The sequence below is a fragment of the Crocodylus siamensis genome, chromosome 2, assembly GCF_052110815.1.
Source record: "Crocodylus siamensis isolate JL-2025a chromosome 2, ASM5211081v1, whole genome shotgun sequence".
Classification (NCBI taxonomy): domain Eukaryota; kingdom Metazoa; phylum Chordata; order Crocodylia; family Crocodylidae; genus Crocodylus; species Crocodylus siamensis.
In genome coordinates, this window is record NC_143396.1 from 51,498,568 (window position 1) to 51,521,564 (window position 22,997).

General features: G+C 38.8%; 1 protein-coding gene across 4 annotated transcripts; it reads right to left on the bottom strand.

Moving 5' to 3' along the window:
• Nucleotides 1-204: 204 nt before the first annotated feature.
• On the bottom strand, nt 205-22,726 carry YIPF7 (Yip1 domain family member 7). 4 transcript variants are annotated; one of them, XR_016440702.1, is made up of 7 exons: nt 22,590-22,713; nt 17,434-17,550; nt 15,521-15,687; nt 13,163-13,308; nt 7,599-7,780; nt 4,655-4,859; nt 1,718-1,856 (listed from the first exon to the last, which is right to left on the bottom strand). XR_016440702.1 is itself a non-coding variant. In XM_090035863.1 (6 exons), the coding sequence occupies exons 2-6, from the start codon at nt 16,966-16,968 to the stop codon at nt 1,694-1,696; spliced, it is 675 nt and encodes a 224-aa protein (XP_089891989.1). In that variant the 5' UTR covers nt 16,969-17,108; nt 22,590-22,726; the 3' UTR covers nt 205-1,693. The 4 variants fall into 4 exon arrangements, 3 of the variants coding, with proteins under 3 accessions (XP_089891989.1, XP_089891988.1, XP_089891990.1); XM_090035863.1 differs by lacking the exons at nt 4,655-4,859; nt 17,434-17,550 and adding an exon at nt 16,875-17,108 and having other exon boundaries at nt 205-1,856; nt 15,521-15,610; nt 22,590-22,726; XM_090035862.1 differs by lacking the exon at nt 4,655-4,859 and having other exon boundaries at nt 205-1,856.
• Nucleotides 22,727-22,997: the final 271 nt, after the last annotated feature.

Consider the following 22,997-nt stretch of genomic DNA (forward strand, 5'->3'; position numbering starts at 1 on the left):
CAAAGCTAATGCAATGGTGACATTTTCTTTTGAAAATGAAAGACCACTTAGACTCTTAGCAATTTATCTGGATTCCTTTGCTATCTGTCATAGGAAATAAATGAAATGACACAAATCTTTTTTTTTTAGAAGTGGATAAATCGGACAAATGTTTTCCATAAAAATGGTGACATTTTTAAACAATTTCCACAATTCATGCTGGTCTTTCTTTGACATTTTCTTCTTAAGAATCCTATTCTGGAGGACTTCAGGGAAAGCACATTTCAAAGTGTCTTGCACAAACATTAAAAAAAAGCAAATATTAATTTTCACTGCCAAAAGGGCTTAAAGAACTTATCCAATAAAGGAATAGTATCATACAGCATGTGGAGTACATGACCAATCATAAAAATCAGCTGGGAACTGATCCTACAAAGATTTATGATGATGCAAATGGTTAAGCATTCAGGAAAGTCTCCATGGGGATAATTATGAGGAATAGAGTTAAGTATGCAAAAAAGTCTTTGCAGGATCAGGGCCTGACTCAGTTCAGGTCCTGAATATTGAACTATTTGCTAGCAGGCCAGAGAGGTACAACATTTTGCAGACATTGCACTGAATATTTTTGAATAATGAATATGCTAGAAAAAGAATCAAGATAATATGAATATTTCACAAGGAAAACAATAAGCTAAAAACACTGATTAAATGATTTGAGACTATTAATTTATTCAAATCTACCTTTACAGAAGGTGCTTGTGTGTTTTTTAACCCTTGGCCTTTCTACAACTATATTCAATCTCTCTACTACTCCTTCCTTCCTCTTCAAAAAGGTAAGCCTACCCGCATATCTTTATCCCCTTCTAATAGCTTGATACTCCCAATACTGTATTTTGAAACAACTTGTGCACTCTGTGTTTCATCATTATTATGAAAATGTTAGGTTCCTGTAAGACTAAAAGAAATGAAGATGATTTTTTCTCCATACAAAATGGGTGAGATTTGTATTTTGCTCAAATGCAGTTCTGCCTTTTGGGAAACATATTTAGGAGTTACCTTTGCTTTGTGCAGTGCTTTTTCTGCAGTGACAGCAGGCAGTGGTTTAGTGGCAATTTTATAATCTAGCATTACAGTACATTATGTACAATACAATGGGGCTTTGCAGAGCCGCATCTCTTAAGAAGCAGAGGATATATGTAGTTTGCTCACTGCAGGTTGTAGCAACTTTCTTTTGATGGCTGTCTTTCATGAGTCTTCACCATCAGGCAAACATTCTCTTTAACAAGTTAAAAAAAAGGTTCAGGAAAAGTAATAAACCAAACACATTTTTACATATGATAACCTTTTCACCTATGAAATACTCATGTTCTTATTGCTTTTCACTCATTCCTTATGTTATATATATAATTCTGTGTGAAATGCTACAAGAACATAAGAAGCTTTTTAGTTATATTTTACTTCATATTTTTCTTTCTAACATGCCTTATTTTATTTTTACTCTCATTTGAGCAAAAACAATTGTAAAAGGTAAGCTTTTTCATCACACTATTATTAGTAAAGTTATCTTCCTGTTTTTATTTCATTTTCATCCATTAAGCAAATAAAAGGTAAAGCACATAATCTAATTTTGTTAATGGAGCTTAATGCAATTCTAGGACTATAAATACATAAATAAACATGACAAAAATATAATAAGGTTACTACAAAGTACATTTCAGAAAACAGTTAAAAGTGCAAAAAGTCCGTAAAATAAAGCACAAGGATAAGCAACCAGAAGCTGCTGTCTTTCCATGGCCAATGCAGATGTAAAAATTTTGGAAGCTGAAAGACTGCACCATCCAATAATAATCAGAGCTAGCAATGTTCCTAGTATCCCCCTACCAAGGAAAAAAAAAAAAGAAAAAATTAGTCCACTGGTTATTATGTATTGAAGGAAATCTTATCAAACCCTTGCTCATGTTTAGTCTGCTGTTATTAAGGCTGTTGTCACTGGTAAAAGTGAGGAATGACTTATGTAATGAAAGTCAAGGGCAAGTTACAAATTAAAATACAACATCAAGCAAAAAGCTATTTCTTCATTTTGGATGAAAATAGCAACTGCATCAAATGTATTACGTGGAAGACCAGAAAGCTTCAAGCTAATTTGTTTGGGGCTGCGAGAAAAACAATACTGTGAGCTTTTTAATTCCAAAAGTGAGCAGAAGTCCCCTAGCAGCCAAAATAAACATGCATGAGATGCTGTGATTTAAACGATACTACAGATTTGCTGTTTTCACTGGGGCAGCCTGATGGCCTAGAGGCAGTGCATTTTGTTTTGTATGGCAGGAACAGGAACATACTCGGACCTTGGGGGAGACAGAGCCTTGTATCACTCAGGAATTACATCTCTGCTGGACACACACGAGGGTGTTGACAGGCTCTAGGGTGAGACCCACTGTGATGAATGACCTTTTCAAAGGATGTACTTTGGGAGAAAGTGACAGGGAAAAAAAATCACTAAAGCCCACATCCTACAAAGGCTTTTCTCCTTAATCCTAGGGTCTTTCTCTGGACTGAAAAAAAAGGGGAATTGATAAAATCTATCCTACCCCTTGGTTGACTAAATTGTCTTAGAACCAGTTTTTGCCAGCGCTACAGGGCAAAGTGGCTACATAGCACCCGAGAATCTGATGCAATGGTCCTGTGAGCCAGAGTCCGCTGAAAGACTTGCACTGAATCTAAACCATATATGAACAAGGTATTGCAAATAAATAATATTTCACACATACTCTATTTGCATTTTGCATTTGCAGTCTGCTTCTGTAAAATGTATGAGTTCATTCACATAATCTGTTGTCGAAGTACATAATAAGATGGCTGTGTTACAACTTTCCCTATGTCAATCTCAAGGACTTTCAGGATAAATGGAGCTCTGCCACTTACTGAATGGCTGTGTTAACTCCATTCTTCAAAAGTATCAGCAGAATAAAACCAAACATAAAAAGTACATCAGACATATTTATTTATCCTCATCTATCACAAATAATCTTGACTAAATTAGCTTGCTAACTAAACTGGCATAATGAAACCTATTTATTAAATGTATTTATTTTTGTTAGTGTAATCAAGTAAGTTCACACTTTATTTCTTGGAAATGTAGTTCCAAATCCCATAAGGTACTCAGCACCTTCAGTTCCTGAGCGCTGCAACAAAATTTAAGGACACTCAGTGCCTCATTTGGTTTAACCCATAAAAAAAGAAGCCAAGCATGATAGTATATCCTCAGTCTAAATGCTACTTTAACTCTTCACCTTGATTTTCCACATTCAGAATTATCTAGCTTCCTGGATCCTGCTTTGGACTGAGAAGCAAGGAAGGTGGCATAGCCAGCTGGAAATTCATGGTTTGTATAGAGAAAAAAGATGTAGCAGGAGCATATTATACAATGGCAACTCCCAGCTAATGTAACTTTTCAGGGGACCGTTATAAGGTGTGGTTGATGTGTCTTGTAGTGAGGGCCAAATTTTGGCACCAGGACTGATAATGAATGGAATAGCAAGATAGCATTAAGTCATCCTTCACCTGAAGAGTCAAGAGGTGCTTCAGTGCAGACAGAAAGGTGCAATGAAAGTGCCATGTATATGATTCTCTGAACGACTAGACAAATGAGAGCATCTTTACACATGTTCTGGGGTGGGGAAGGAAGTCGGGGGAGCACTCTCTGGAGACACTAATTAAAGCATCTTAGGTATTCAGCTTCCTACACTTCAAAATAGCAGCAGGGACACCAATAATGCTTGTTCAATGAGCTTCAGTTAAAGCATTCCCGCCATCATTTTGAACCATGGGGATGCTGAATAAATGACACTGAAGCTGCTGGAGCATGCTAATTAGCATGCTCCAGCAGACTTGATTAGTCCACGTTGGAACAGGTTCATAGATGTTTAGGGTGGGAAGGGACCTGAGTACACCATCGAGTTTGACCCCCTGCCCTGGGCAGGAAAGTGCACTGGGGCCAGGTGACTCTAGCCTGGTGCTTGTCCAGTCTCTTCTTAAAGACCCTCAAGACAGGGGAGAGCACCACCTGCCTTGGAAACCCATTCCAGAGTCTAGTCACCCTTACTGCAAAGAAGTTCTTCCTGATGCCTAACTTAAATCTGCCCTCTGTCAGTTTGTGGCCATTGTTTCCAGTAACTCCAGGGGATGCCCTGGTAAACAGAGCGTCTCCTATTCCTTGCCATCCCCCTGTGATGAATTTGTAGACAGCCACTAGATCCCCTCTCAGCCTTCTCTTGTGGAGGCTGAAGAGATCCAGGTCCCTCAATCTCTCCTCATAGGACTTTACCTGCAGCCCCCTAACCATTCAAGTAGCCCTCCTCTAGATCCTCTCAAGGTTTTCTACATCCTTCTTGAAGTGCGGCACCCAAAACTGAATGCAGTACTCCAGCTGTGGCTTTACCAATGCCGTACAGAGATGTATAACAGCTGGCTGCAGCTGCTAATTAGCACACTCCAGCAGCCTGAGCAGCCCACGTCAGGCATGTGGATATGTACCGTGAGAGCCTACTGAAGCATTTGAGTGCTGGGGTGCTCAGCTTGAATGTGGCGGTCTACATAGGAACACTGAAGGCTGGGTGACAGCTGGGGGAACTAGTAACAGATTTGTAGTCTGGATCTGTGGCCAGCCTGGATTTACCAATTTAGAGCCCAAAGGTAGAGGATCTTGCAGGCCAAGTCCACTGTTCATTCACACAGCCCATAGGCATGCTCACAACAATATCTTTGCATCAACTGCTTCAATCTAGGATTTAGGATTCCAGTCCACTGCCCTATGTTCATTTCCCTTCTTGTGCATCCCAAGTAAAAGAGGTGACCTTCTTGTTCTGGGATTTGCGGGTTTCCTGAAAGAAAAAGATAAGTCTTCAGACTGTTCTTCCAAGTCCATTCTGACCAGAAACTAATTCCCTTAGAATAATTGTCTAATCAGCTTGTCACAAAGCATAATACCCTCAGAGACTGGCATAACCAGAGCTTTGGAAAATACAGTTTTGTTTCACAAAATATCGGCATCCAAATAGTGGCCAATCCTTTTGTACCATCTTGTTTCCTTCTTTAAATACTTCATCACCAACAATTAAAATGACGTGGCTGTTTTTCCCAAAAATCAAAATGTGGAAAAGAGGTATATTTTTCACATGTTTATGACAACAGCTTTCTTTGCTAAGAGCATGGGCTTGATTTTAGTTAGAAGACAATCTGTTTGTGTTACATGTTTTTGGACATCACTTTTAGTACCCCAAGAGGAGGGAAGAAGGGAGAGCACTGGCTCCCTGATAATCCAAGGGGGAAAACTCTATGTAGGGGGATCCTGCACAGGAAAATTCCCCACCTTTCCACCAGGGGAGGAGCATTCTTCTTCTGTAGTGGGAACCTTCCCAGAGTCCCAGGAAGGTTGCCTCCTGGGGAGAAAGCTCCCCACATGCCTGCGCTTTTCCCAGTGCACCTGGAGTGTGGGTATGTGGTTGGGGGGAAGCATGCACCTACAGAACAGTCCTCTGCCCCCCATAGACCTATTCCCATTCCTCCATGTGAGAGGTAGGGGACAGCTGTGCAGCAGCTGCAAGTCTCCCCAGGTTTGGAAAGGCTTGCTGCTGCTGGAGAATGGTCCCCTGCCCCTTCGTGCTGCTCTTTTCCATCTGAAGGAGTGCATCGAGTCAGGGCTCTTCTCCTGACATGGAAACCAGGAGGCTTCCTGCCCAATCCACTGTTTGACAGGATGATGGGGGGGAAGGGGGGGCGCTTCTCCAGGGGTGTAAATCCTCCTTGAGCTGTCTGTGGCAACTGCTGCTTTTCGGCAACTGGCAACTGCCAATTGACAGACTGCTCTCTTTCTATCCAGGGTATCAATTAATAGGCTTCCCCAAGGGAGAGGGTGGCCCAGGCAGCAGCACTCTAGTGCCTGTTGGCTAAAGAGCTGGCCTGTGGAGCTCTTTGCCAGGGGCCTATATCATAGGTAACCTCCAGCTCTCAGGCTATTTTTCAACCAGTTTCCAAGAAATTCTTACTAGTAGAAATGAGCTGCTGTCCATGGCCTTAGTATGTATAGTAGTTCCCATGCTAAGTAAAGCAGCACCAGATTAAATCAGTATCAGGAGAGTTCTTTGAGAAATTTATTTCAGATAACATCAGCAAGGTTTTAAGAGTTACTCTACAAAGTATTTATGGGCTTTTAAAAATGTGAACTTGCAGTTGTTTTACAGCATATTACAAATGTACTGTATTCACTTAGGGACTGTCTGATACAAACAATAGTGCCCTGATCAAATGAAACAGCTGCTTTGGAGCTAAACCCATCTGTCCTGTAACTGCATATGTGCACCTTTTATAAATGTGTATTAAATAGGGTAACCAAGTAAATACACATGTTGTAGAAACAACAGAGAGTGAGTGGCTCCTTCAGTGCTTTTATTGGCTCTCATGTCAGAGAGAGCTTAGAAACACTTTAATACATGGATCATTGCCAGGCTAGACCATAATAGTTCCATGGAAACGTGAAGCAAGTGGACTGATTCAGTGTGCTAAAATCCTTATGCCAGCAAAAGATGCTGAAAAACAGTATTTATACACAACTACTGCTCTTCTAAATAAAATAAGTAGGGGCAGCCATTCAATTTCCAGCTGCATTCTACTCACTATGCAAGGCACATCCCACACCTTATGGACTAGTAGCTCACAAAAATATTAGTTAAAATTCTCTCCTTCAGATTTCTGAAGCAGGGAGTTGTTATCTATTACATGCACTGCAATGCTGCCCCAGGGCTATAATCAGGTGCTAGGTCTCCTTCTACTTGGCAGAGTACAAATGTGGAGAAAGACAGAGTCTGTACCTCAAAGAGCTCACAGTTTAAGAGGAAGGAAGGAAAAAAACTGAATATACAGATGTTTTCTATACATACATACTTAGCTACATGCACACACAAACTTCTATATAAATATTTAGTTACATTTACTATTTCAAATTACATTTTAGATCTGAAATTACAGTTTCTTATTTAGAGTAATTAATGTATTTGGGATTGTCAGCATTTCCCTGCCACCACCTTGCCTACTGTCCCTTAGTCTAGTAATGAAGAGTTGACTGATTTCTTGTAGATGTTACAACAGAACTTGAGAAGGAACAGGAATTAAGAGAGTTGTTACTGAAGGAAGATGTAATGACACAACCATTTATACAAATCCATTTAAAATACGAAACCAGGATTCAAACCACTACTGCGTCTGGATTTACACAACAGCAACAGAAAAAGGGGGTTCTCTGAAATCAAAGCCACTCTCAGTTGTGACTGACTGTCAAAAAGAGGGGTCCCCACACACTGGATTCAAATTTACCAAGCTTTGGGGTCACATACCTAAACCCCTCTGGGCAATTCTAGAACCCAAATCACCTCTGTCTTCGTTTTGTCTATCTCTACATAGAAACACCAATCTTCCTTTTTTTGTTCATTCCAGTATGGATATTTTTCTTTACATTTTTGAAGGCAAAAAGTCACCCCAAATCTTAAATGGAAATGCTTCATATAATACTGCACTTCTTAATTACTGTAATCCTTCTGGATTCTGTCATATATGCTGATACTTACTGTAGTGAGAAGAAGATTGCACAGCTGGACAGAATTACCATGGGTAGCAGGCAGTAGCCCAATACACTTACAACACAGCCATATGAGACTCCTGCTATGCTCATCAGGTTCAATAAAGCATGTATTCCTTGGCATCCGATAGCACTCATACCAAACACATAGCCAAAGTGAGCTTTTCCTGCCTGAAATAAATATGAGTCAGTACCAAACAACATCATCATACTACTAATTATGAAACACTAGGAGAAAACAGAATAAGGACTAGGCCTGGTCCACTTTTGGCTTACACAGTTTGACATTTACAGGCCAGGTACAGACATTTACTAGTATAAGTGATTGGAAAATAGTCTATACCCATAACAGAAGTTCGGCACACAAGACTAGCCTATGCCTGTAATGTAACAGAAGTTCAGCACACGTAGACTAGTTTAAAAATGGCAGAACCTCAGTCTAAGATCTGCTTCCCCCCCAAGAGCAAATATGTGTTCTGTTCACTACCAATCTAAACTATGCCACTTAAAGAAAACTGCATAACTTAGATCAATTCTGCCTCAGGCTTTTTGAATGTCTGTACCTACCCAAAGTCTACTGACTTTAATTATTCCAGTTTAAGTGCAATCAGAATCCAAGCCAGTATTTTACAAGATTTTATTTCAGATCAAAATATCCCAAAAGAAAAAGTGTCATAATTGTTTTAAATTCACAGGGATATAGAGCCTGATTCTGCATTGCCTTCTATTAGTCAGACTCCAAGAGACGGGGATTATTTAGGTGACCTCACTAGCACTAGTGAGATAAAATTAAAGACCTGAAAATTTGGACTGAATATCAGAAAAATAGACAAATAGAGTGAGGCTGTAGAAAACTCTGCCAAGAAAATAAGTGGAAGCTCCATTACTTGAGACATTTCATGTTAGATTGGACACTGGGAATGAAGAAATGCTTTTTGTAGTTATATAGATATCTATTTTGTAAACTAGAAAAGCCATGATCTTAGTAGAGAGAAATACTTGTATTTACTTTTCATACTGAACCATGGACCCCAGCCAGACATTTCTAGTATATACTTTTGTTACTAAGCCCAAATACTAACTAAGCTCATCAAAAGTAAGTGAACCTTTTGTGAACTTTTAGGCTCAGTACAGACATTCAAAAAGCCGGAGGTGAAATTGATCTAAGTTACACAGTTTTCTGTAAGCAGTCAAGTTTATATTGTAGCAAACAAATTCACCTTTTGGTGGGGAGAGGAGGAAGAACAGAAGGGGGATAGGGCAAATCTTAGACTGGGGTTTGGCATTTTTGAACAAGTCTGTGTGTGCTGAATTTCTGTTCTGTTATGGGTATGGACCAGTTTCCGATCACTTATACCAGTAAAAGTGTTATGTGAACCTGGCCATATTGATTGTCATAGTGAATTCCTTCCTCATGTGTAAGTCAAAAGGTGCCCCTGAATCTAAACTCAGCATGTGTGCTGCTGCCGCATCACTGTGGTCGGCTTCATGTAACATGTTAATTTCTACATTAACCTTTCTAGTAACTGTCAGTTCATGTTCTTTTTTTTTTTTTTTTGCTCCACTTAAAGAGTGATTTTCCTTCCCCTTTTTCAGACTTTTTCTTTTGTCTGAATTTAATGCTTGTGAAAGGGAGCAGCCTGACAGCTCTGGAGACTGATGTCTTCTAATTTATCCACAAAGCAAGTACAATACAGGCAGCAGTGGCAATAGCACAGATTTCCTCACATTGCTCCAGCCCCAATTTAGAGAAATCACCTCTAGACATAAGAGGGTTAGTTCATTTCCCATTGAATCTGTGGTCTCTCTTAAGCTACTAGGAAGTGAACTACTGAATACCAACTGTGAGGATAATACTGTGGTTTTGACACCCACACATTTGAAAGGAAATATAGCTCAAAGATGAAGACTGTAGTCAAACTTCTACAAAAAAGAGAGAAGCTCATCACGGCAGAGCTTCTTCAGGGGCTGGCTGAAGACAGTGAAAAAACTCCTGTAGAAATAAATGCCACCAAACCTCACCTGCTTCCTTGTCATTGTAAGGTGAATTTCGTTGCTGTTATCTTCTTTCATTATAATAAATACATGATGCTATAGGGGTGTGTGTGTGTGTGTGTATACACACACATTATAATGTGTGTATAATAATACATTATACACACATTATAATGTATTATAATACATACATTATAATACATACATTATAATAAATACATGTTGCTATAGGGATGTGTGTGTGTGTATACACACACACACAGTAAAATAAAATAAAAAAACCATACCATTTTATATGCCCTTCCTCCATGAGGAGAACAGTCAGAGATGGATGCATCTGATCAGACTCTAGAGTTACTTACAGTAAGTTTAATTAGAAATTCAGAATAGAAATGATTAGGCAAGTACTGTTTCACCTATGGATATTAAGGAACAGAATCTGTCTATATACAGGGCTTATACAGTCCTCATTTCAAGGTGTCTGAGCATTTCACAATCTTTAATTCATTTAACCTCACAACACTCTTCCCAGGTAGTGCTAGTGCCTCAGAAGATTGAGGCGATAGAACATAGCTAAATGTCTTGCCCTTGATCACACAAGAAGTTTGAGTTGGAAAAGGTTACTGAAACCAGGTTTTTCAAGTCTCAGTCTAGCATTCAAACCAATACTCATCTCAGTTTGTGTCTTTTAAACCAGTGCAACCTCACTGAACTTAATGAGTTAACTTGGAGGTAATTGACACCTTAGGGCTTTAAATTTCTAAAAAAAAATATCTGCTTGGCAACATGAGAAGTCATATTTCTTAGGCACAAACTCCCCCGCTGGCATTCAAAATACTGGGAACCTCTAAAGAATTAATGAAAGCTGCTTCATTAAAGAAAATTAACGAGAACTAGCAACATTGAGGGAAAATGCTACTACATCAGACTACTAACTACAGTCACAGTCATTAGAGAGTTTTAATAGATTTAACATTTTCAATTGCTGGGGCAGTATTTCCTTTAGAACAACTAACAGATGTTGTATCCTAAATAGACACAACAACCACCAGCAGCTAATATTTTACATTGTTTGTTTCAGAACATTTAATTAATTGACGGAGCTCTACTTAGCAGCTTAATCTAAGATTAACAAATTATGGAGGCAGCAACAAAGGAAAAGAGCATAGCAGCTCAACGAAAATTTGGTGTACTGTTTGATATGCATGGAATTTATGCTAGGTGCAGTTGAACGGGGAAAAAGGAGGTTGTAAATTAACACAATATTCCCAATGTCTTTTTCACCTGCTCCATGTAACCCTATTGATTTCCAATCTATGGTGATATATGCAAGATCAGAGTGGGCCCTCATTTTGGCAGAATTGGAATGGATGTGTACTAAAGTGATAGCATTAAGTATTCTTGCAGAAATAATAAAATTGAAGTAAAGTATCAGTTCTGACCCTGGCCCAAACCCAGGACAAGGATCCAGAGCCAGAACTGCTGCTGCCACTGTTGCTGCTACCGCTGCTGCCTGGCTATGGCTGAAGTCAGAGCCACAATGTGCTCTGTGCCTGAGGCCAAATGCAGAGCTGCTGCAGCGAATAGGTGGCTTCAGGAGGGACAAGGGGCTGGGGGAACAGGCACAGGGGGCACAAGTGCTAGAGAGGCAGGTGGCAGTGGGCAGGCATCAAGGAGGGCAAGTGGCAGGGGGACAGGTGGCTGCAGGGTAGACGTCAGGGGGCACAGGAACTCAGGGGCAGGGGGCAGGCCTCTGGTCCCTGATTTCCCCACTGTAGTGGTGTTAGGGATGAATTTAAGATAACCCTCCAATAATTAGATTCTATATGTGGAAAACTGTAACAAATTTATAATTTTCCATGCATAGGATGCAATTATGGGGGGGGGGGGAAGGAGAGGGGAGAGGGGTTGTCTTAAATTTGAAGTCATCTTGTATTTGGGCAAGGATGGTATTTTGTTTTTTCATTTACTCCAGTACAAAGTGTATGCAAATACTACCAATGATGTATGCTCATGGTGAAGTATGATTTGGTAACACCTACTTTGCATAGAAAACTAATTACAAAATATGCGGGACAGTAGACTCATGTCCCCAACCCTAATGCTGCTCTCTGCTCTCCATTAAAAACTAGTTTAATGGACTCTGTTATTATTGCATCTGCAATGCTGTTGCCCTAATAACATGAGAGGGGAATCAGGCCTTGCTCCCATGCTCCAAATCCTTACTGTTCTCTTCTTCCCTGTCTTATCGTGCTCCAAAATAACTGCTACCAATATTTCTGCATATTTCTGAAGTATTTCTGAAATATTCTGAAGAATATTTCTGCATATTTTTCCATAGTAAAGAACTTGAAACAAAATGTAATTTATAATTCTTTTCTGAAAAAATGCCTTCAGCCAAATTGTATTACTAGTGCTATTAGAAGAGAATTATTCAATACCAAAGTATATCCTGGCTTTCATGGCTAAAAAGCTAGCCTGATATCAAATATCAGTGCAAAACTCTTTGGAGTTGCTTGGTTAAGATGGCACTTAAAGTCCTGTATTCCAATTGGTAAAAAAAGTTATATTAGCGACCTAACACGACCACATGGGTTTTAATTGTTTTTATTCATTGAGTCATTAGGCATGATTTACCATTGCATTGCTGAAATTTATGGACATAGTGGACTTGTGCAAGCCTAAAACAGCCTCTTTGACATTTCCCCTTATCTGCTCCTTTTCTAAATGCCCCCCAATTTTTTGAGTATAATAATATAAAGGTAATAACACGTCCCCCACTTTTCTTGTTTCTCTGGAAAGCAGTGACCTTCTACCTGCCTCTCACTTCCCTTTTCTGGGGGTTTCCTTCTCTTACCCTCATTCTTCTACCTCCTTCTCTTCCAGATTTTCAGTTTATAGTTATTATAATAAAATAATTATATTATAAAATAACCCATTTTACACCTCTCCTCAGCTTTACTATTACAAAGCTATTTCCATAGGGAAAAACGTGGAAGTACAAAGAAGTGAAGAGAAAAGAGTTATATACATGCCTCTTTCTTTTGTTTAGGCAAAGAAAATTGAAAAAACAGCATTAGCAAAGTCAACAGAGAAGTATGGCAGTTTTAGGAAATTAAAGTATTTTAAAGATTTTTTTGGAATGGTTTAGATATAAAAAGTGTTAAGAATTCTTTCCTCTCCTGGCAATAATATCTATAGGTGTTATTTTGTGCTGGAATAATTTAGGCCTTTCCTGTACACATTCTGCAAGTACAGAACACGAACTGCATAAAAATCGCTCTGCCTCTCTTTATATATTATGTCTCTACAAAAAAGTGTGTGCCCTGTCCTTGTCTTTTTATGAGAGCAATACATTTTACCTGTGCAAGAACTAAAAACTGTATATTAAAAAAATTATAAATAAATTGTACAGCAGATATGTTCTTATATCCAATCTGAATGCAAGCTGAAGTAAACCATTTAATTTGTACCTGCACAGCATCTCCCCAGATTGAACCAGTGTTATTGTACAGGCATGAAAATGCTTAAAGCATTCATAACTTTGCCATACTGTACCAGTAGCAGCGTAGCACCAAGAGCCAAACAGAAAACTGTAGGCCCAGTCACATCTGTCTCATTCATAATGCTGCCATCTGCTGGTTTCATTGGGTTTAGGACAATTAGTGTTTTTCGCCATATATGATCAAAATTGATCCCAAGTTCTGCAAGAGAAAAATTCCATAATTGTTTATTATTTTAAAAGCCTTTTGTTTTCTTTACAGAAATCACTAGAGACCATGAACCCAAAGTAAGAAAATCAACCTCTTGTCTTCCTAGAGGGTTGAATGCAAGAAAATGTATTCTTTTTTGCAAGAAAGATTCCCTTACCTTTTCATGCATTATATTCAAGACGAATTCCTAATTCAGAATTATGGTAATTAAATTATTAAATTAAATTGAATGCAATGGACAAAAAAATACTATCAACACTATCCCCTTAATGTTTGGTTTTTCAATTGAGAGAAAGACGTAAATACACATTATAGACATTTCTAACCTTATTAAATGAGACTTTGAATAATGTGCTGATTATCAATACCTGCAAAATTCAAGGAATACTGAGGACAGAGATGCATGCTTTAATTCTGGTAAATATGACACAAGATGTTTCTTAATGCTGAGTTGCTAGAGGCTTTTTTAAAAATGACACTTTGCCCATTGAGGAAAAGCAGTAACAACTTGTGCAGCATTTAAGGGACTTTTTACAAATATTCTTATGGAAGCTTTGTAATGGGCAAAATTTTACCCCGCTGAAGTCAATGACTGCAAAAAGATTGCAACTCCCAGGAGCAACATTCCTCCTGTAATGCTCCCACAAAGAGCAAAAACAGTTTTGGAATGAAGCTGCTAGCAGCAGGGAGGGCTCCATTCAGGAAGCAAATGTCCAATTTCTGCCCGGTGCCAGCTTATTTTTGGAGCCAACACAAAAACCAGATTATATAGTATACGGCTCTCTATATTGTTTTTAATTATACTGCAATTATACTATATATTTCCAATTAGATTTTAATTAGAAGTAGTCTGACCCAAAACCTCAGTTGGTAATAGCTCTAGAACTTTGTGGTCAGAACAGTTTTTATATCAATGTCAGTCTACAGTCCAGCCACCAAGTGAGCTGCATGTGGAGATGGAGATCTAACCTGCTATGTTCTATTTCCAGTAGGCATGAAGTGAGTCTGCTTTCATTGCAGTTAAAAGGAAATGTCCTACTGACTTCAGCAATGTTGTCTGGCTGAATGTAACTAGCATTTACTTTACTAATTATACTAAATCCATTACAAACAAGTCTCCAGTTTTAAATTGGATATCTATTGTGGTGTTTTTAAATCATCAGTATGTTTGTTAACTAAAGAGTGGCCTGCTAATTGGTTACAAGTATCATGCTTGGAACATAGATTTTTTTACAATTAACTATGTCTTTTTGCAATTAAATGGCCTACCACATGAAAGTATGCAGGTTATGAGACCTTTCTCAAGTTTTCTGTTTAAGTGAGCCCTCTTGAGTCTTTTTAACTAGTAAATGTATTACTAGATATGCAAGCAAGGTTATAGAAAGTGTTTATAGGTATTCTAAAATGATATGTTATTATGCAATATAAATATATTGAGAAAAACTGTTTAAAAGTCTGAATACAAAATTTATTGTTATGCTGTCATCTAGTGGTAATAAAGTATATGATATATGTGCCATAAAAACAAATTAATACTCTTATTTTTTATGCAAATTGTGGCACTTTCTTTTCAAATATAAATATGTACCCATGTTAAAAATACAAAATCAACAAATCAACAATATATTTTTCTGATTTGACAGTCTATGATTATTATTTCTTAAAATACATTGGTAGAGATTTTTATTGTTACTGTCAACTAGCAAGATGTTACATTCCATGTATAGAGTTTGTATATGTATACTTTGTAAGCATATGCAAAAAGAAATCTCATTTAATTCCAGGTATGCAAAAACAAATGTAAATGAAGTGTGGTTTTGTTGTTTGGTTGTGTCCATTTGGAAAGTAGTATAGGGCTTAATGATGATGGGTGACTTCTAGTTTAAAGTACCTGTTAATATAGGCCATGGTATAAAGGTCTGTTCCTACAGACCAGATTACAGGACCTTGGTCACTAGTCTTTCTAGTCCTCTTAACTGGATCCTAAAACTCCCACTAACTAGGATTTGGAGCTTACAACAATGCAGGATCAGACTCCTGATATAGCTTCAGTCTTTGGGAAGGAGTAATGTCAGACAACTTGTTCTTTAGGGCATAGAACAATTGTGAGTCTTACAATTCTCTACTCAGTGACATGAGTTAGTGAAAAATATATACACCTAGAAACATGATATGTTAATATTGTTAATAGATTAACTTTTACCTTCTAACAAAGGCGGTTCTTCATCAAAACTGCCAGAAGAATTAGAATGTGATAAAAACTCTGGATTGTAGGTTGGCTGCAAAATCTGGCCTGTGTAATTTTGAGAAGATGGAATTATTTCTGGAGGAACAAATGCAGCAGGTTGAGGCAACTCATCTATTTGGTACCTATAACAATAAGCACAGTCATATACCTGGGTAAGACAGACAATTTATAATAAAGTAACTTCACAATAGCTAAGAGTTGTGCATTAACATGGTTACCAGATTGCCTAGACCCTTTTGCTTCTATATGTTACTTAATTGTGTTGCAGCCCTTCATCATTAACTGTGCATTTCTAACAAGCCCAATGAATTAGGAAGGAGTCCTCAAGAAAACATAGTCTTTAGTATAATGGTTGCATCTGTATTTGCATTTATGTCACATTCAATTTATTGTGCAGTAAGTAACCGTGCAGCAAGCGGAACATAGGGCATCATTTACATGTGCAGGTGTGAAAGCCCAATCATGCTGTGTGTGGTCTGATTTGGGACTAAAGTTAGTACCAAGTTAATCCAAACACACAGTATTACTGCACAGTAAGGCGTCAACACGTGCATTACTGCGCAATAACTAGTCAGGCATAAATGTGATACCTGCAGGATGTCCAACTCAGCATAAGTTGCCATAGTTACTGTGCAGTAAATGTGCATGTGTATACATGCCCACTGATTATAAAATATGCACACAATGGGGTATGTATGGTTGTGGGGACAATTACAATCTAAACATTTCTTAAATACTGAGTTTCACTCTGTAGCCTGACTTCTTATGCATTTAGTTTTCTAATGGAATAGCTCTACATATATCTGAATGTACAGTTGTATTGAATACAATGTAAAAGTTATTTCAACAAAATAGCAACATGCACAAATAAAAATCAGTTATAGTCACACAATGCCCGACCAATTTTCTAATTATAATTATATATTGTATTATAATTCTATAATGCCTGGAGAATCCAAATAAGTTTGAATCCTCAGCCAGTCTAAGCACACTCAAGATTAACTCCAAAGACCTTAAGGAAAGGATTATTATCCCCATGACATATATGCAGAACAATATGCAGGGAAAATAAGTAACTAATTTAAGGCAAACTGGGAAGCATATAGCAAAACTGGAAGCTGACCTTAACTATTTCCAGTCCACTGCTTCAATCCTAAAATCCTTCTTATATAATGGGATTTTCTGCATGGAGATGGCCTTCTCTATATATCTTGGGCTGAGTGGAGGAATCATCTCTCCCTGTCTGCTGTGCTGTTTGTTATACATGGCTGAGGAAATGATTGGCTGAAGGCAGAAAGGAAGTACTTACTTTTGGCATGTGTATCATTCCCTTCAGAGATCACCAGAAATGTAATGTAATTTCTATTTGAGGAGTCCTTGAGTAGCTGGGGTGTCTGTCCCATAAGCAGGATGATTTCAGGGACCTCAGTAGATTCATATTGTCATAAGGGCCAAAGTGATGAAAATTACCAGTGAATTGAGTTGGTTTTCTCCAGAGCACTTCTTATCTAAAAATGTTGGGAGTGGAGCTGTTACCTATTCCCTGAGTATAGGAGAGAATGGCAGAATTCAACTGCTATCCACAAATAATTTTTTTGGAAATTCCTTTATGGGAACCACTCAGTGCTTTCCTTCTCCTAATGCCACTTCCTCTAAAAAACTTAAGAGTCCCACGCATGTAAAAAATCTAAACAACACAAAACTTTTGTTCTCTGTCTCTAGTGCTACTTTATATTATTCTCTTCACATAAAACTTTAAATTCAATTGAACATATCTCTTTTCCAACAATTTAACATTGTAGTTTGTTAATCTATTGTTGAATTTAAAAAAATAAAAATCAGTATTTGCCTTCTATCTTTCTACTTACTTTCTGTTTCCATAAAGATTTTCATTGGCCTCAGAATGATTGTATTCTGGTTCTTGATTATCAATGGTATAGCTGGACTGGTAAAAGTCTGAATGAAATTGTTCAAAGTTTGACATTCTGGGGAAAATGATTTAGAATACTGATGAAATAATGCTAGACAAAGTAAACCATTATTTTTGAAAAATTATAACTCAAAAGAAAAAAAGAAAACTACAGAATTGCAGGCTTAAAAAGATTTCTTTTCTCTAAATGAGCTTATGCCAATTTGAAGGGACAGAAATAGACTCAATTAGTTTTTCTTTAGTATAACTATAAAATAATTTCTCATCTGTTATCATATATGTTATAGATGCTATCTTTTTAAAACAAAGACTAAAAACCTACTCTTAAGCCTTACCTGACTTCTTGACACAACTATTAGTCATTCTTGAAATATATTCCCAGTAAATTCTTGTTGAGAAAAAATTATATCCCATTTTAAAATAAAGCTATGGCCAAATTCAAGTGAGTGAAACTACTTAGTAGGTAAGCTATATCCTCTGCAGAAAAGGACCTGGGGGTTACAGTGGACATTAAGCTGAACACAAGCCAACAGTGGGCATATCTACATGATATGCTTTGAGCTCAGTAGACCAATTCTACTGTACATTAGTGTGGCAGGTAAAACTTGTGCTAATGCACAGTAGATTTAGTCATTGTGCATTAATGTAACAAAAAACCCAAAAATGTTAGTTTGCACTAATGCACAATAGGGCCAATTACAGCACATTAAGTTGGTATCCATCATTACAGGTACTAAATTTAATGCATCCTAATTACAGCAGATTAACAAAAACATAGTGTGCCTTTGTTGCCAAGAAGGTTAGCAGCATACTGAGGTGCACTGGTAGGAGTATTGTCAGTAGATCAAAGGAAATGATTATTCCCCTCTATTCGGTACTGTTGAGGCCACATCTGGAGTATTGTGTCCAGATTTGGGCTGCCCACTACAGAAAGGATGTGGACAAATTGGAGAGTTCAGAGGAGGGCAACAGAAATGGGTAGCGGCTGGGGCACATGACTTCTGAGGAGAGGCTGAGGGAATTGGGGTTATTTAGTCTACAGAAGAGGAAAAAGACTGAGAGGGGATTTAACAGCAGCCTTTAGCTACCTGAAGGGTGGTTCTCAGTGGTGGCAGATACAGAACAAGGAGCTGTGGTTTCAATTTGCAGCAAGGGAGGTTTAGATTAGATATTAGTTTAGGTTAAATATTAGGAAAAACTCTCTAGGAGGGTGGTAAAACACTGGAATCTCCATCTGTGGTGAAGTGGGAGCTCCCCAACCAGCCACAGCGCTGGTCTCTCTGCCTATCTCGCCTGCCATGCCTTACTCTTAAGTAATAGGATCTTCAATAAGTAGGAGGTTACCCTTTCTGGGCCCTGGTATCTAGAATACTGCACACTCCTACCTCCCCTTACATGTCCCATACCTCACAGATGTTTCTAACAACTGTGTAAAGCTCTGGCCTGAGGCTAGGCCCAACTCATTACAGTATTAGGCCTCTCACAACCTGCCCTTTTATGGACCCCACTCATACCGCCTCCCTCTCACTGAGGTCTCTCACAGTCCACCGTCTCTTGCATGGTCTCTCTCATGCTGTCTTTGCTGGGCCTCACTCATACCACCCCTCCTTTTCCCAGGGGCCACACTCATCCTATCCTATCCTGAAGGGTCCTCGAGCTTGATTCCCTTCACTCCCCAGCCAGCAAGTATGCGGCCTTTTGGGCATCTCCTGCTGTCCTCATCTGAATGAGCGCTGGGCAGCTTGCCAAATACTGTACAGACTCTGTACAGGCTCTGCCCCATCTCGTAGCCAGGTAACTTCCCCCAGCTGCTCTCCATACAGGGCTGCTGACTCACCCCCTTATTTCTCCACAGCTTCTCCTCCTTCACCCTTCAGTTGGCCTCAGGCACCTGAAGGTTTATCTGGACCTAATTTAGTCCCCCAACTGAAGAGGACCTCAACTTGAACCCCACCTTTCTCACAGGGCATCAACTCATGCCCCTTCCTTGCAGGGTCTCAACTGGTTCATTACTCAGATGCAGCCCTTCAGGTGCCTCTCTGCACCTTCACTTCCCCTGAGGTACATACTCCACCCTCTTCTCTGGGACCTGAAGCCAAAAACCCCTGTACACTCAGGTGCCCCTCATTGGTGTGCCTGGCCCACAACTCTCCTTCTCTTCCCAGGGTCCTATGACCCATCAGCTTCAGATGGCCACAGCCATGCCTGGCCCCATTACACACTCTGGAGGGTCTTGCCCCCACTGGATGCCGGTCCCCCACCTAGGCATGCATAGCCCTAACTACCTCCGATGTTGTATTACCTGCCCTAAAGCAGGGCTTGGGTTATTAAGGCGCCCATCCTCACCTTTCACTGGGACAGTAACTGGTCTGGCACTTCTTGAGGGCTGCTACACCACTAGGAGCCCCACCAGACCACCCGTCCCCAGGGGGGTGCAGTTTCAAGTCAGACCCAGGACCAGGAGCCTCTAAGCCACCCCATAGCTCCTGCCCTTACCTCCATGTTGTCTCTGGAGCAGCAGCTTGCTGGGAGATTTTCCTTCCTCCATGCCAGGCAGCAACTGCTGCCCCCATCCCTGCTGGCCTGAAGCTTAAGATGGCTGCTCATCAGGACTGGCCTGTACCTGCCTGCTGCCTGGCCCAGTTCTTAAAGTGGCAGAGTACCATGAGTGCTCTGACATACACCTTCCCTCTTAAAATGGTTCCTGGGAGGGCTTTCTCTGATGCTCATTCAACAAACTCTCACAGAGCTTGCAACATCCCCAAGGGGCGAGTACCCCACTGGTGCTCTGCCACACACCTTCCCCCTTTAAAAGACTTCCCGGGGTTTCATCTGGCTACATTCCCTGCAGGCTCTTCTCCAGCCTGCTGCAGCCTACCGTATGTGGTGAGCATTCTTCCAGTGCTACGCCACACCATCTTCTGAGGTTTTTAAGACCCAGGTAGACAAAGCCTTGGCTGGGATGATATAGCTGGGAATGGTCCTGCTTTGAGCAGGGGGCTGAACTACATGATCTCCTGGGGTCCCTTCTAACCCTAATTTTCTATGATTCTATTAATCTACTGATTAAAAGAACAGTTGTTTAGGCATCAAAGCCTTAATTATTCCCAACTTTTTATGTTTTGATATGCTACACAAGTATCATAAAGTAACATACGTTTTAACCCTAAAGAAGAGAAAGTTTATACAACTTGGGTTAGCTAACATTTGCTTATCAGTATTCTAACTAGAATACTTAAGTTACATATTTATTTTGAAATTGTGATCTAAATGGGACCAAACAATAATCAGATAATAAACTAAATATATAAAAACAATTAGTTGTGCTGGTTTTAAGCCATTTTAACTCTGGATTTACAGCAGCATAGAATCCATTTACACCTTTATTTTGTATCTAAATCTAGAATCCTGGCTTGAAAACAGTTCCTCTTGTACGTATAGTTCCTACTCTTGTGAGTATAGTTCTGTCTGGGAATAAACATTTGCACATGAGGAAGCTTCCACAGAATTGGTCATGTAGATTAGCAACATTGTGGGTTAGAGGTTGTTTCTTATTGCTCTGTAATGTGTCAGGCATATTTACAGCATTATAAATATTAAATACTCAATAGTATACTGAGGTATATGAATCTACATGAAGTTTAATGCACACTCAAATTCTTATATGCTCTGTATATTAGTTTCAAACCTGTCATCCTTATCACATTATCTTAAGTAAAATTACTCCCAAGATAATGGAGTGCAGGACTGAGGCTGTTTTATACAACTGTTACCAATATACTGATACTGTGAGTGCCTACACATACATTGAAGCTGCTTCAATGCAGTGGAATTACAATGCATTGGAGCAGACTCAATTAATCGAGTCTGCTGGAGCATGGTAATTGCCATGCTCTAGCAGACTTAAGCATCACGTGTCAGTACCCCTATGTTGAAAAAAGGCCGCAGGGGTGCTTTAACTAAAGTTTGTCAAACTAAAGTTCATTCAATGAGCTTAAGTTAAAGTGTGCCTGCTGCCATTTTTCAGCGCAGGGACACTGATACACATGATCCGGATGCTTTAATCAGAGTGGCTCCTGGAGCTGCTCTATTTAAAGAGCCCATTGCATCTCCCAGAGCATGTGTAGAAATGTCTCATTTGTCTAGGAGAGTCAGCAGTTGTGTAAGTCCCAAAAGCTTGCAGAATTACATTGATGCTTTCACATTCAGCAATTAGAAAATACAAAGATGGTGTATAAGTACTGGTCACCTGTGTGTGTGATTGGATGTATACATTTCTAAAATATGACTGCACTTACAAGGTTAAACCTAAAACTTGCAAGGTTAAAATATTTAAAGAAGCTAAGCAGCCTGACTCATAGCATGAGCATGTCTGGCTTATTTAACATTTTAATTATTTTAATTCTTGACTTAGGTCAATATTTCCTGTAGTCTTCAGCTTGCTCTGATTCCCCTAATGTTTCATATACTGAATGCAAAGAATGCTTCTCACTCAGGTTACTGAGTAACTGCTATTCCCCCTCCCATATATCTTACATTTATTAAGCAAATATGGTGTTTCATGGAAATGTTATTTACATAAATAACTTTAGAAGTAAAAGTTATGACAAATTGGTAATTTATTGGTGTTCTTGAAGTGCTGCATATTCAGGAGTTTCAAATTCTATCACATAAAAGGACTAATCTGCCAGGACCCATTCCTTCAGCATTGAAAGGAACAGTTACGCCATATATCAACAATACCTTCTTACTAGTAAACAAACACATAGATTTTCCAAATTTTAGAGAAGATAATTTTTGTTAGCTAAATTTAGTAAATCATATGTATTTTTATTAGAAATTGGATAAGACTTATGAATTACATGCATTAAGAGTAAGGCCATTATACATCATAAATCCTGGAACACCTTATTTATTTTTTAAAATATTTATTCATAAAATTGAGCTTTTGAAGCTCATTGATATTTTTTGTAATGTTCTCATATATGAAATAGTTTCATAATCCATTTTATAAAGTATACTAAAATGTATTATAATCTAAAAGTTTAATTTTTTTTTTTTTTACAAACTTGAAACTCAATTTAAATTACATACCTTTAAATATATCAGGTAAAACAATGCCTCCTGTACGTGAACTTACATGTCGAAAAAAACCTAAAATATTCTCTTGCGTTAACAGGGATGATCTTGTACTATTTATAATGTTCTAAATTTGACCTGTGAACACATGCGTGCGGCTGAAAAAAGACCCGTCAGTATCATGGACAACATTTAATACCATCTGTAACAGTTTACAACCAAGTACAGAAAGCAGAAATGGTTAGCAATCATTGAGTTAAGGCAAAACAACCAAACTGTTATGCTTTTAATGTCTAATTTTAATCTAAACTATAAAAATTGAAGTCTGTTCTTTAATACATGTGTGCATTAAAGCACCCATTACAATAGCATCTTGTTCCTCAGCTAAGGGTTTAGGTGCTTCTAGATACATTATCAATAATG

Bases quoted from the DNA above. Each gene is read 5' to 3' on its own strand.
- YIPF7 (XM_090035862.1), bottom strand. From the start codon at position 17,549: ATGTCAAACTTTGAACAATTTCATTCAGACTTTTACCAGTCCAGCTAT. The intron at 13,309-15,520 runs GTAAAAGTTAAT...TTTCTCTTGCAG, and splicing joins AGAACCGCCTTTGTTAGAAG to AACTTGGGATCAATTTTGAT. The intron at 7,781-13,162 runs GTACAGTATGGC...TATTTATTTCAG, and splicing joins TTGGTGCTACGCTGCTACTG to GCAGGAAAAGCTCACTTTGG.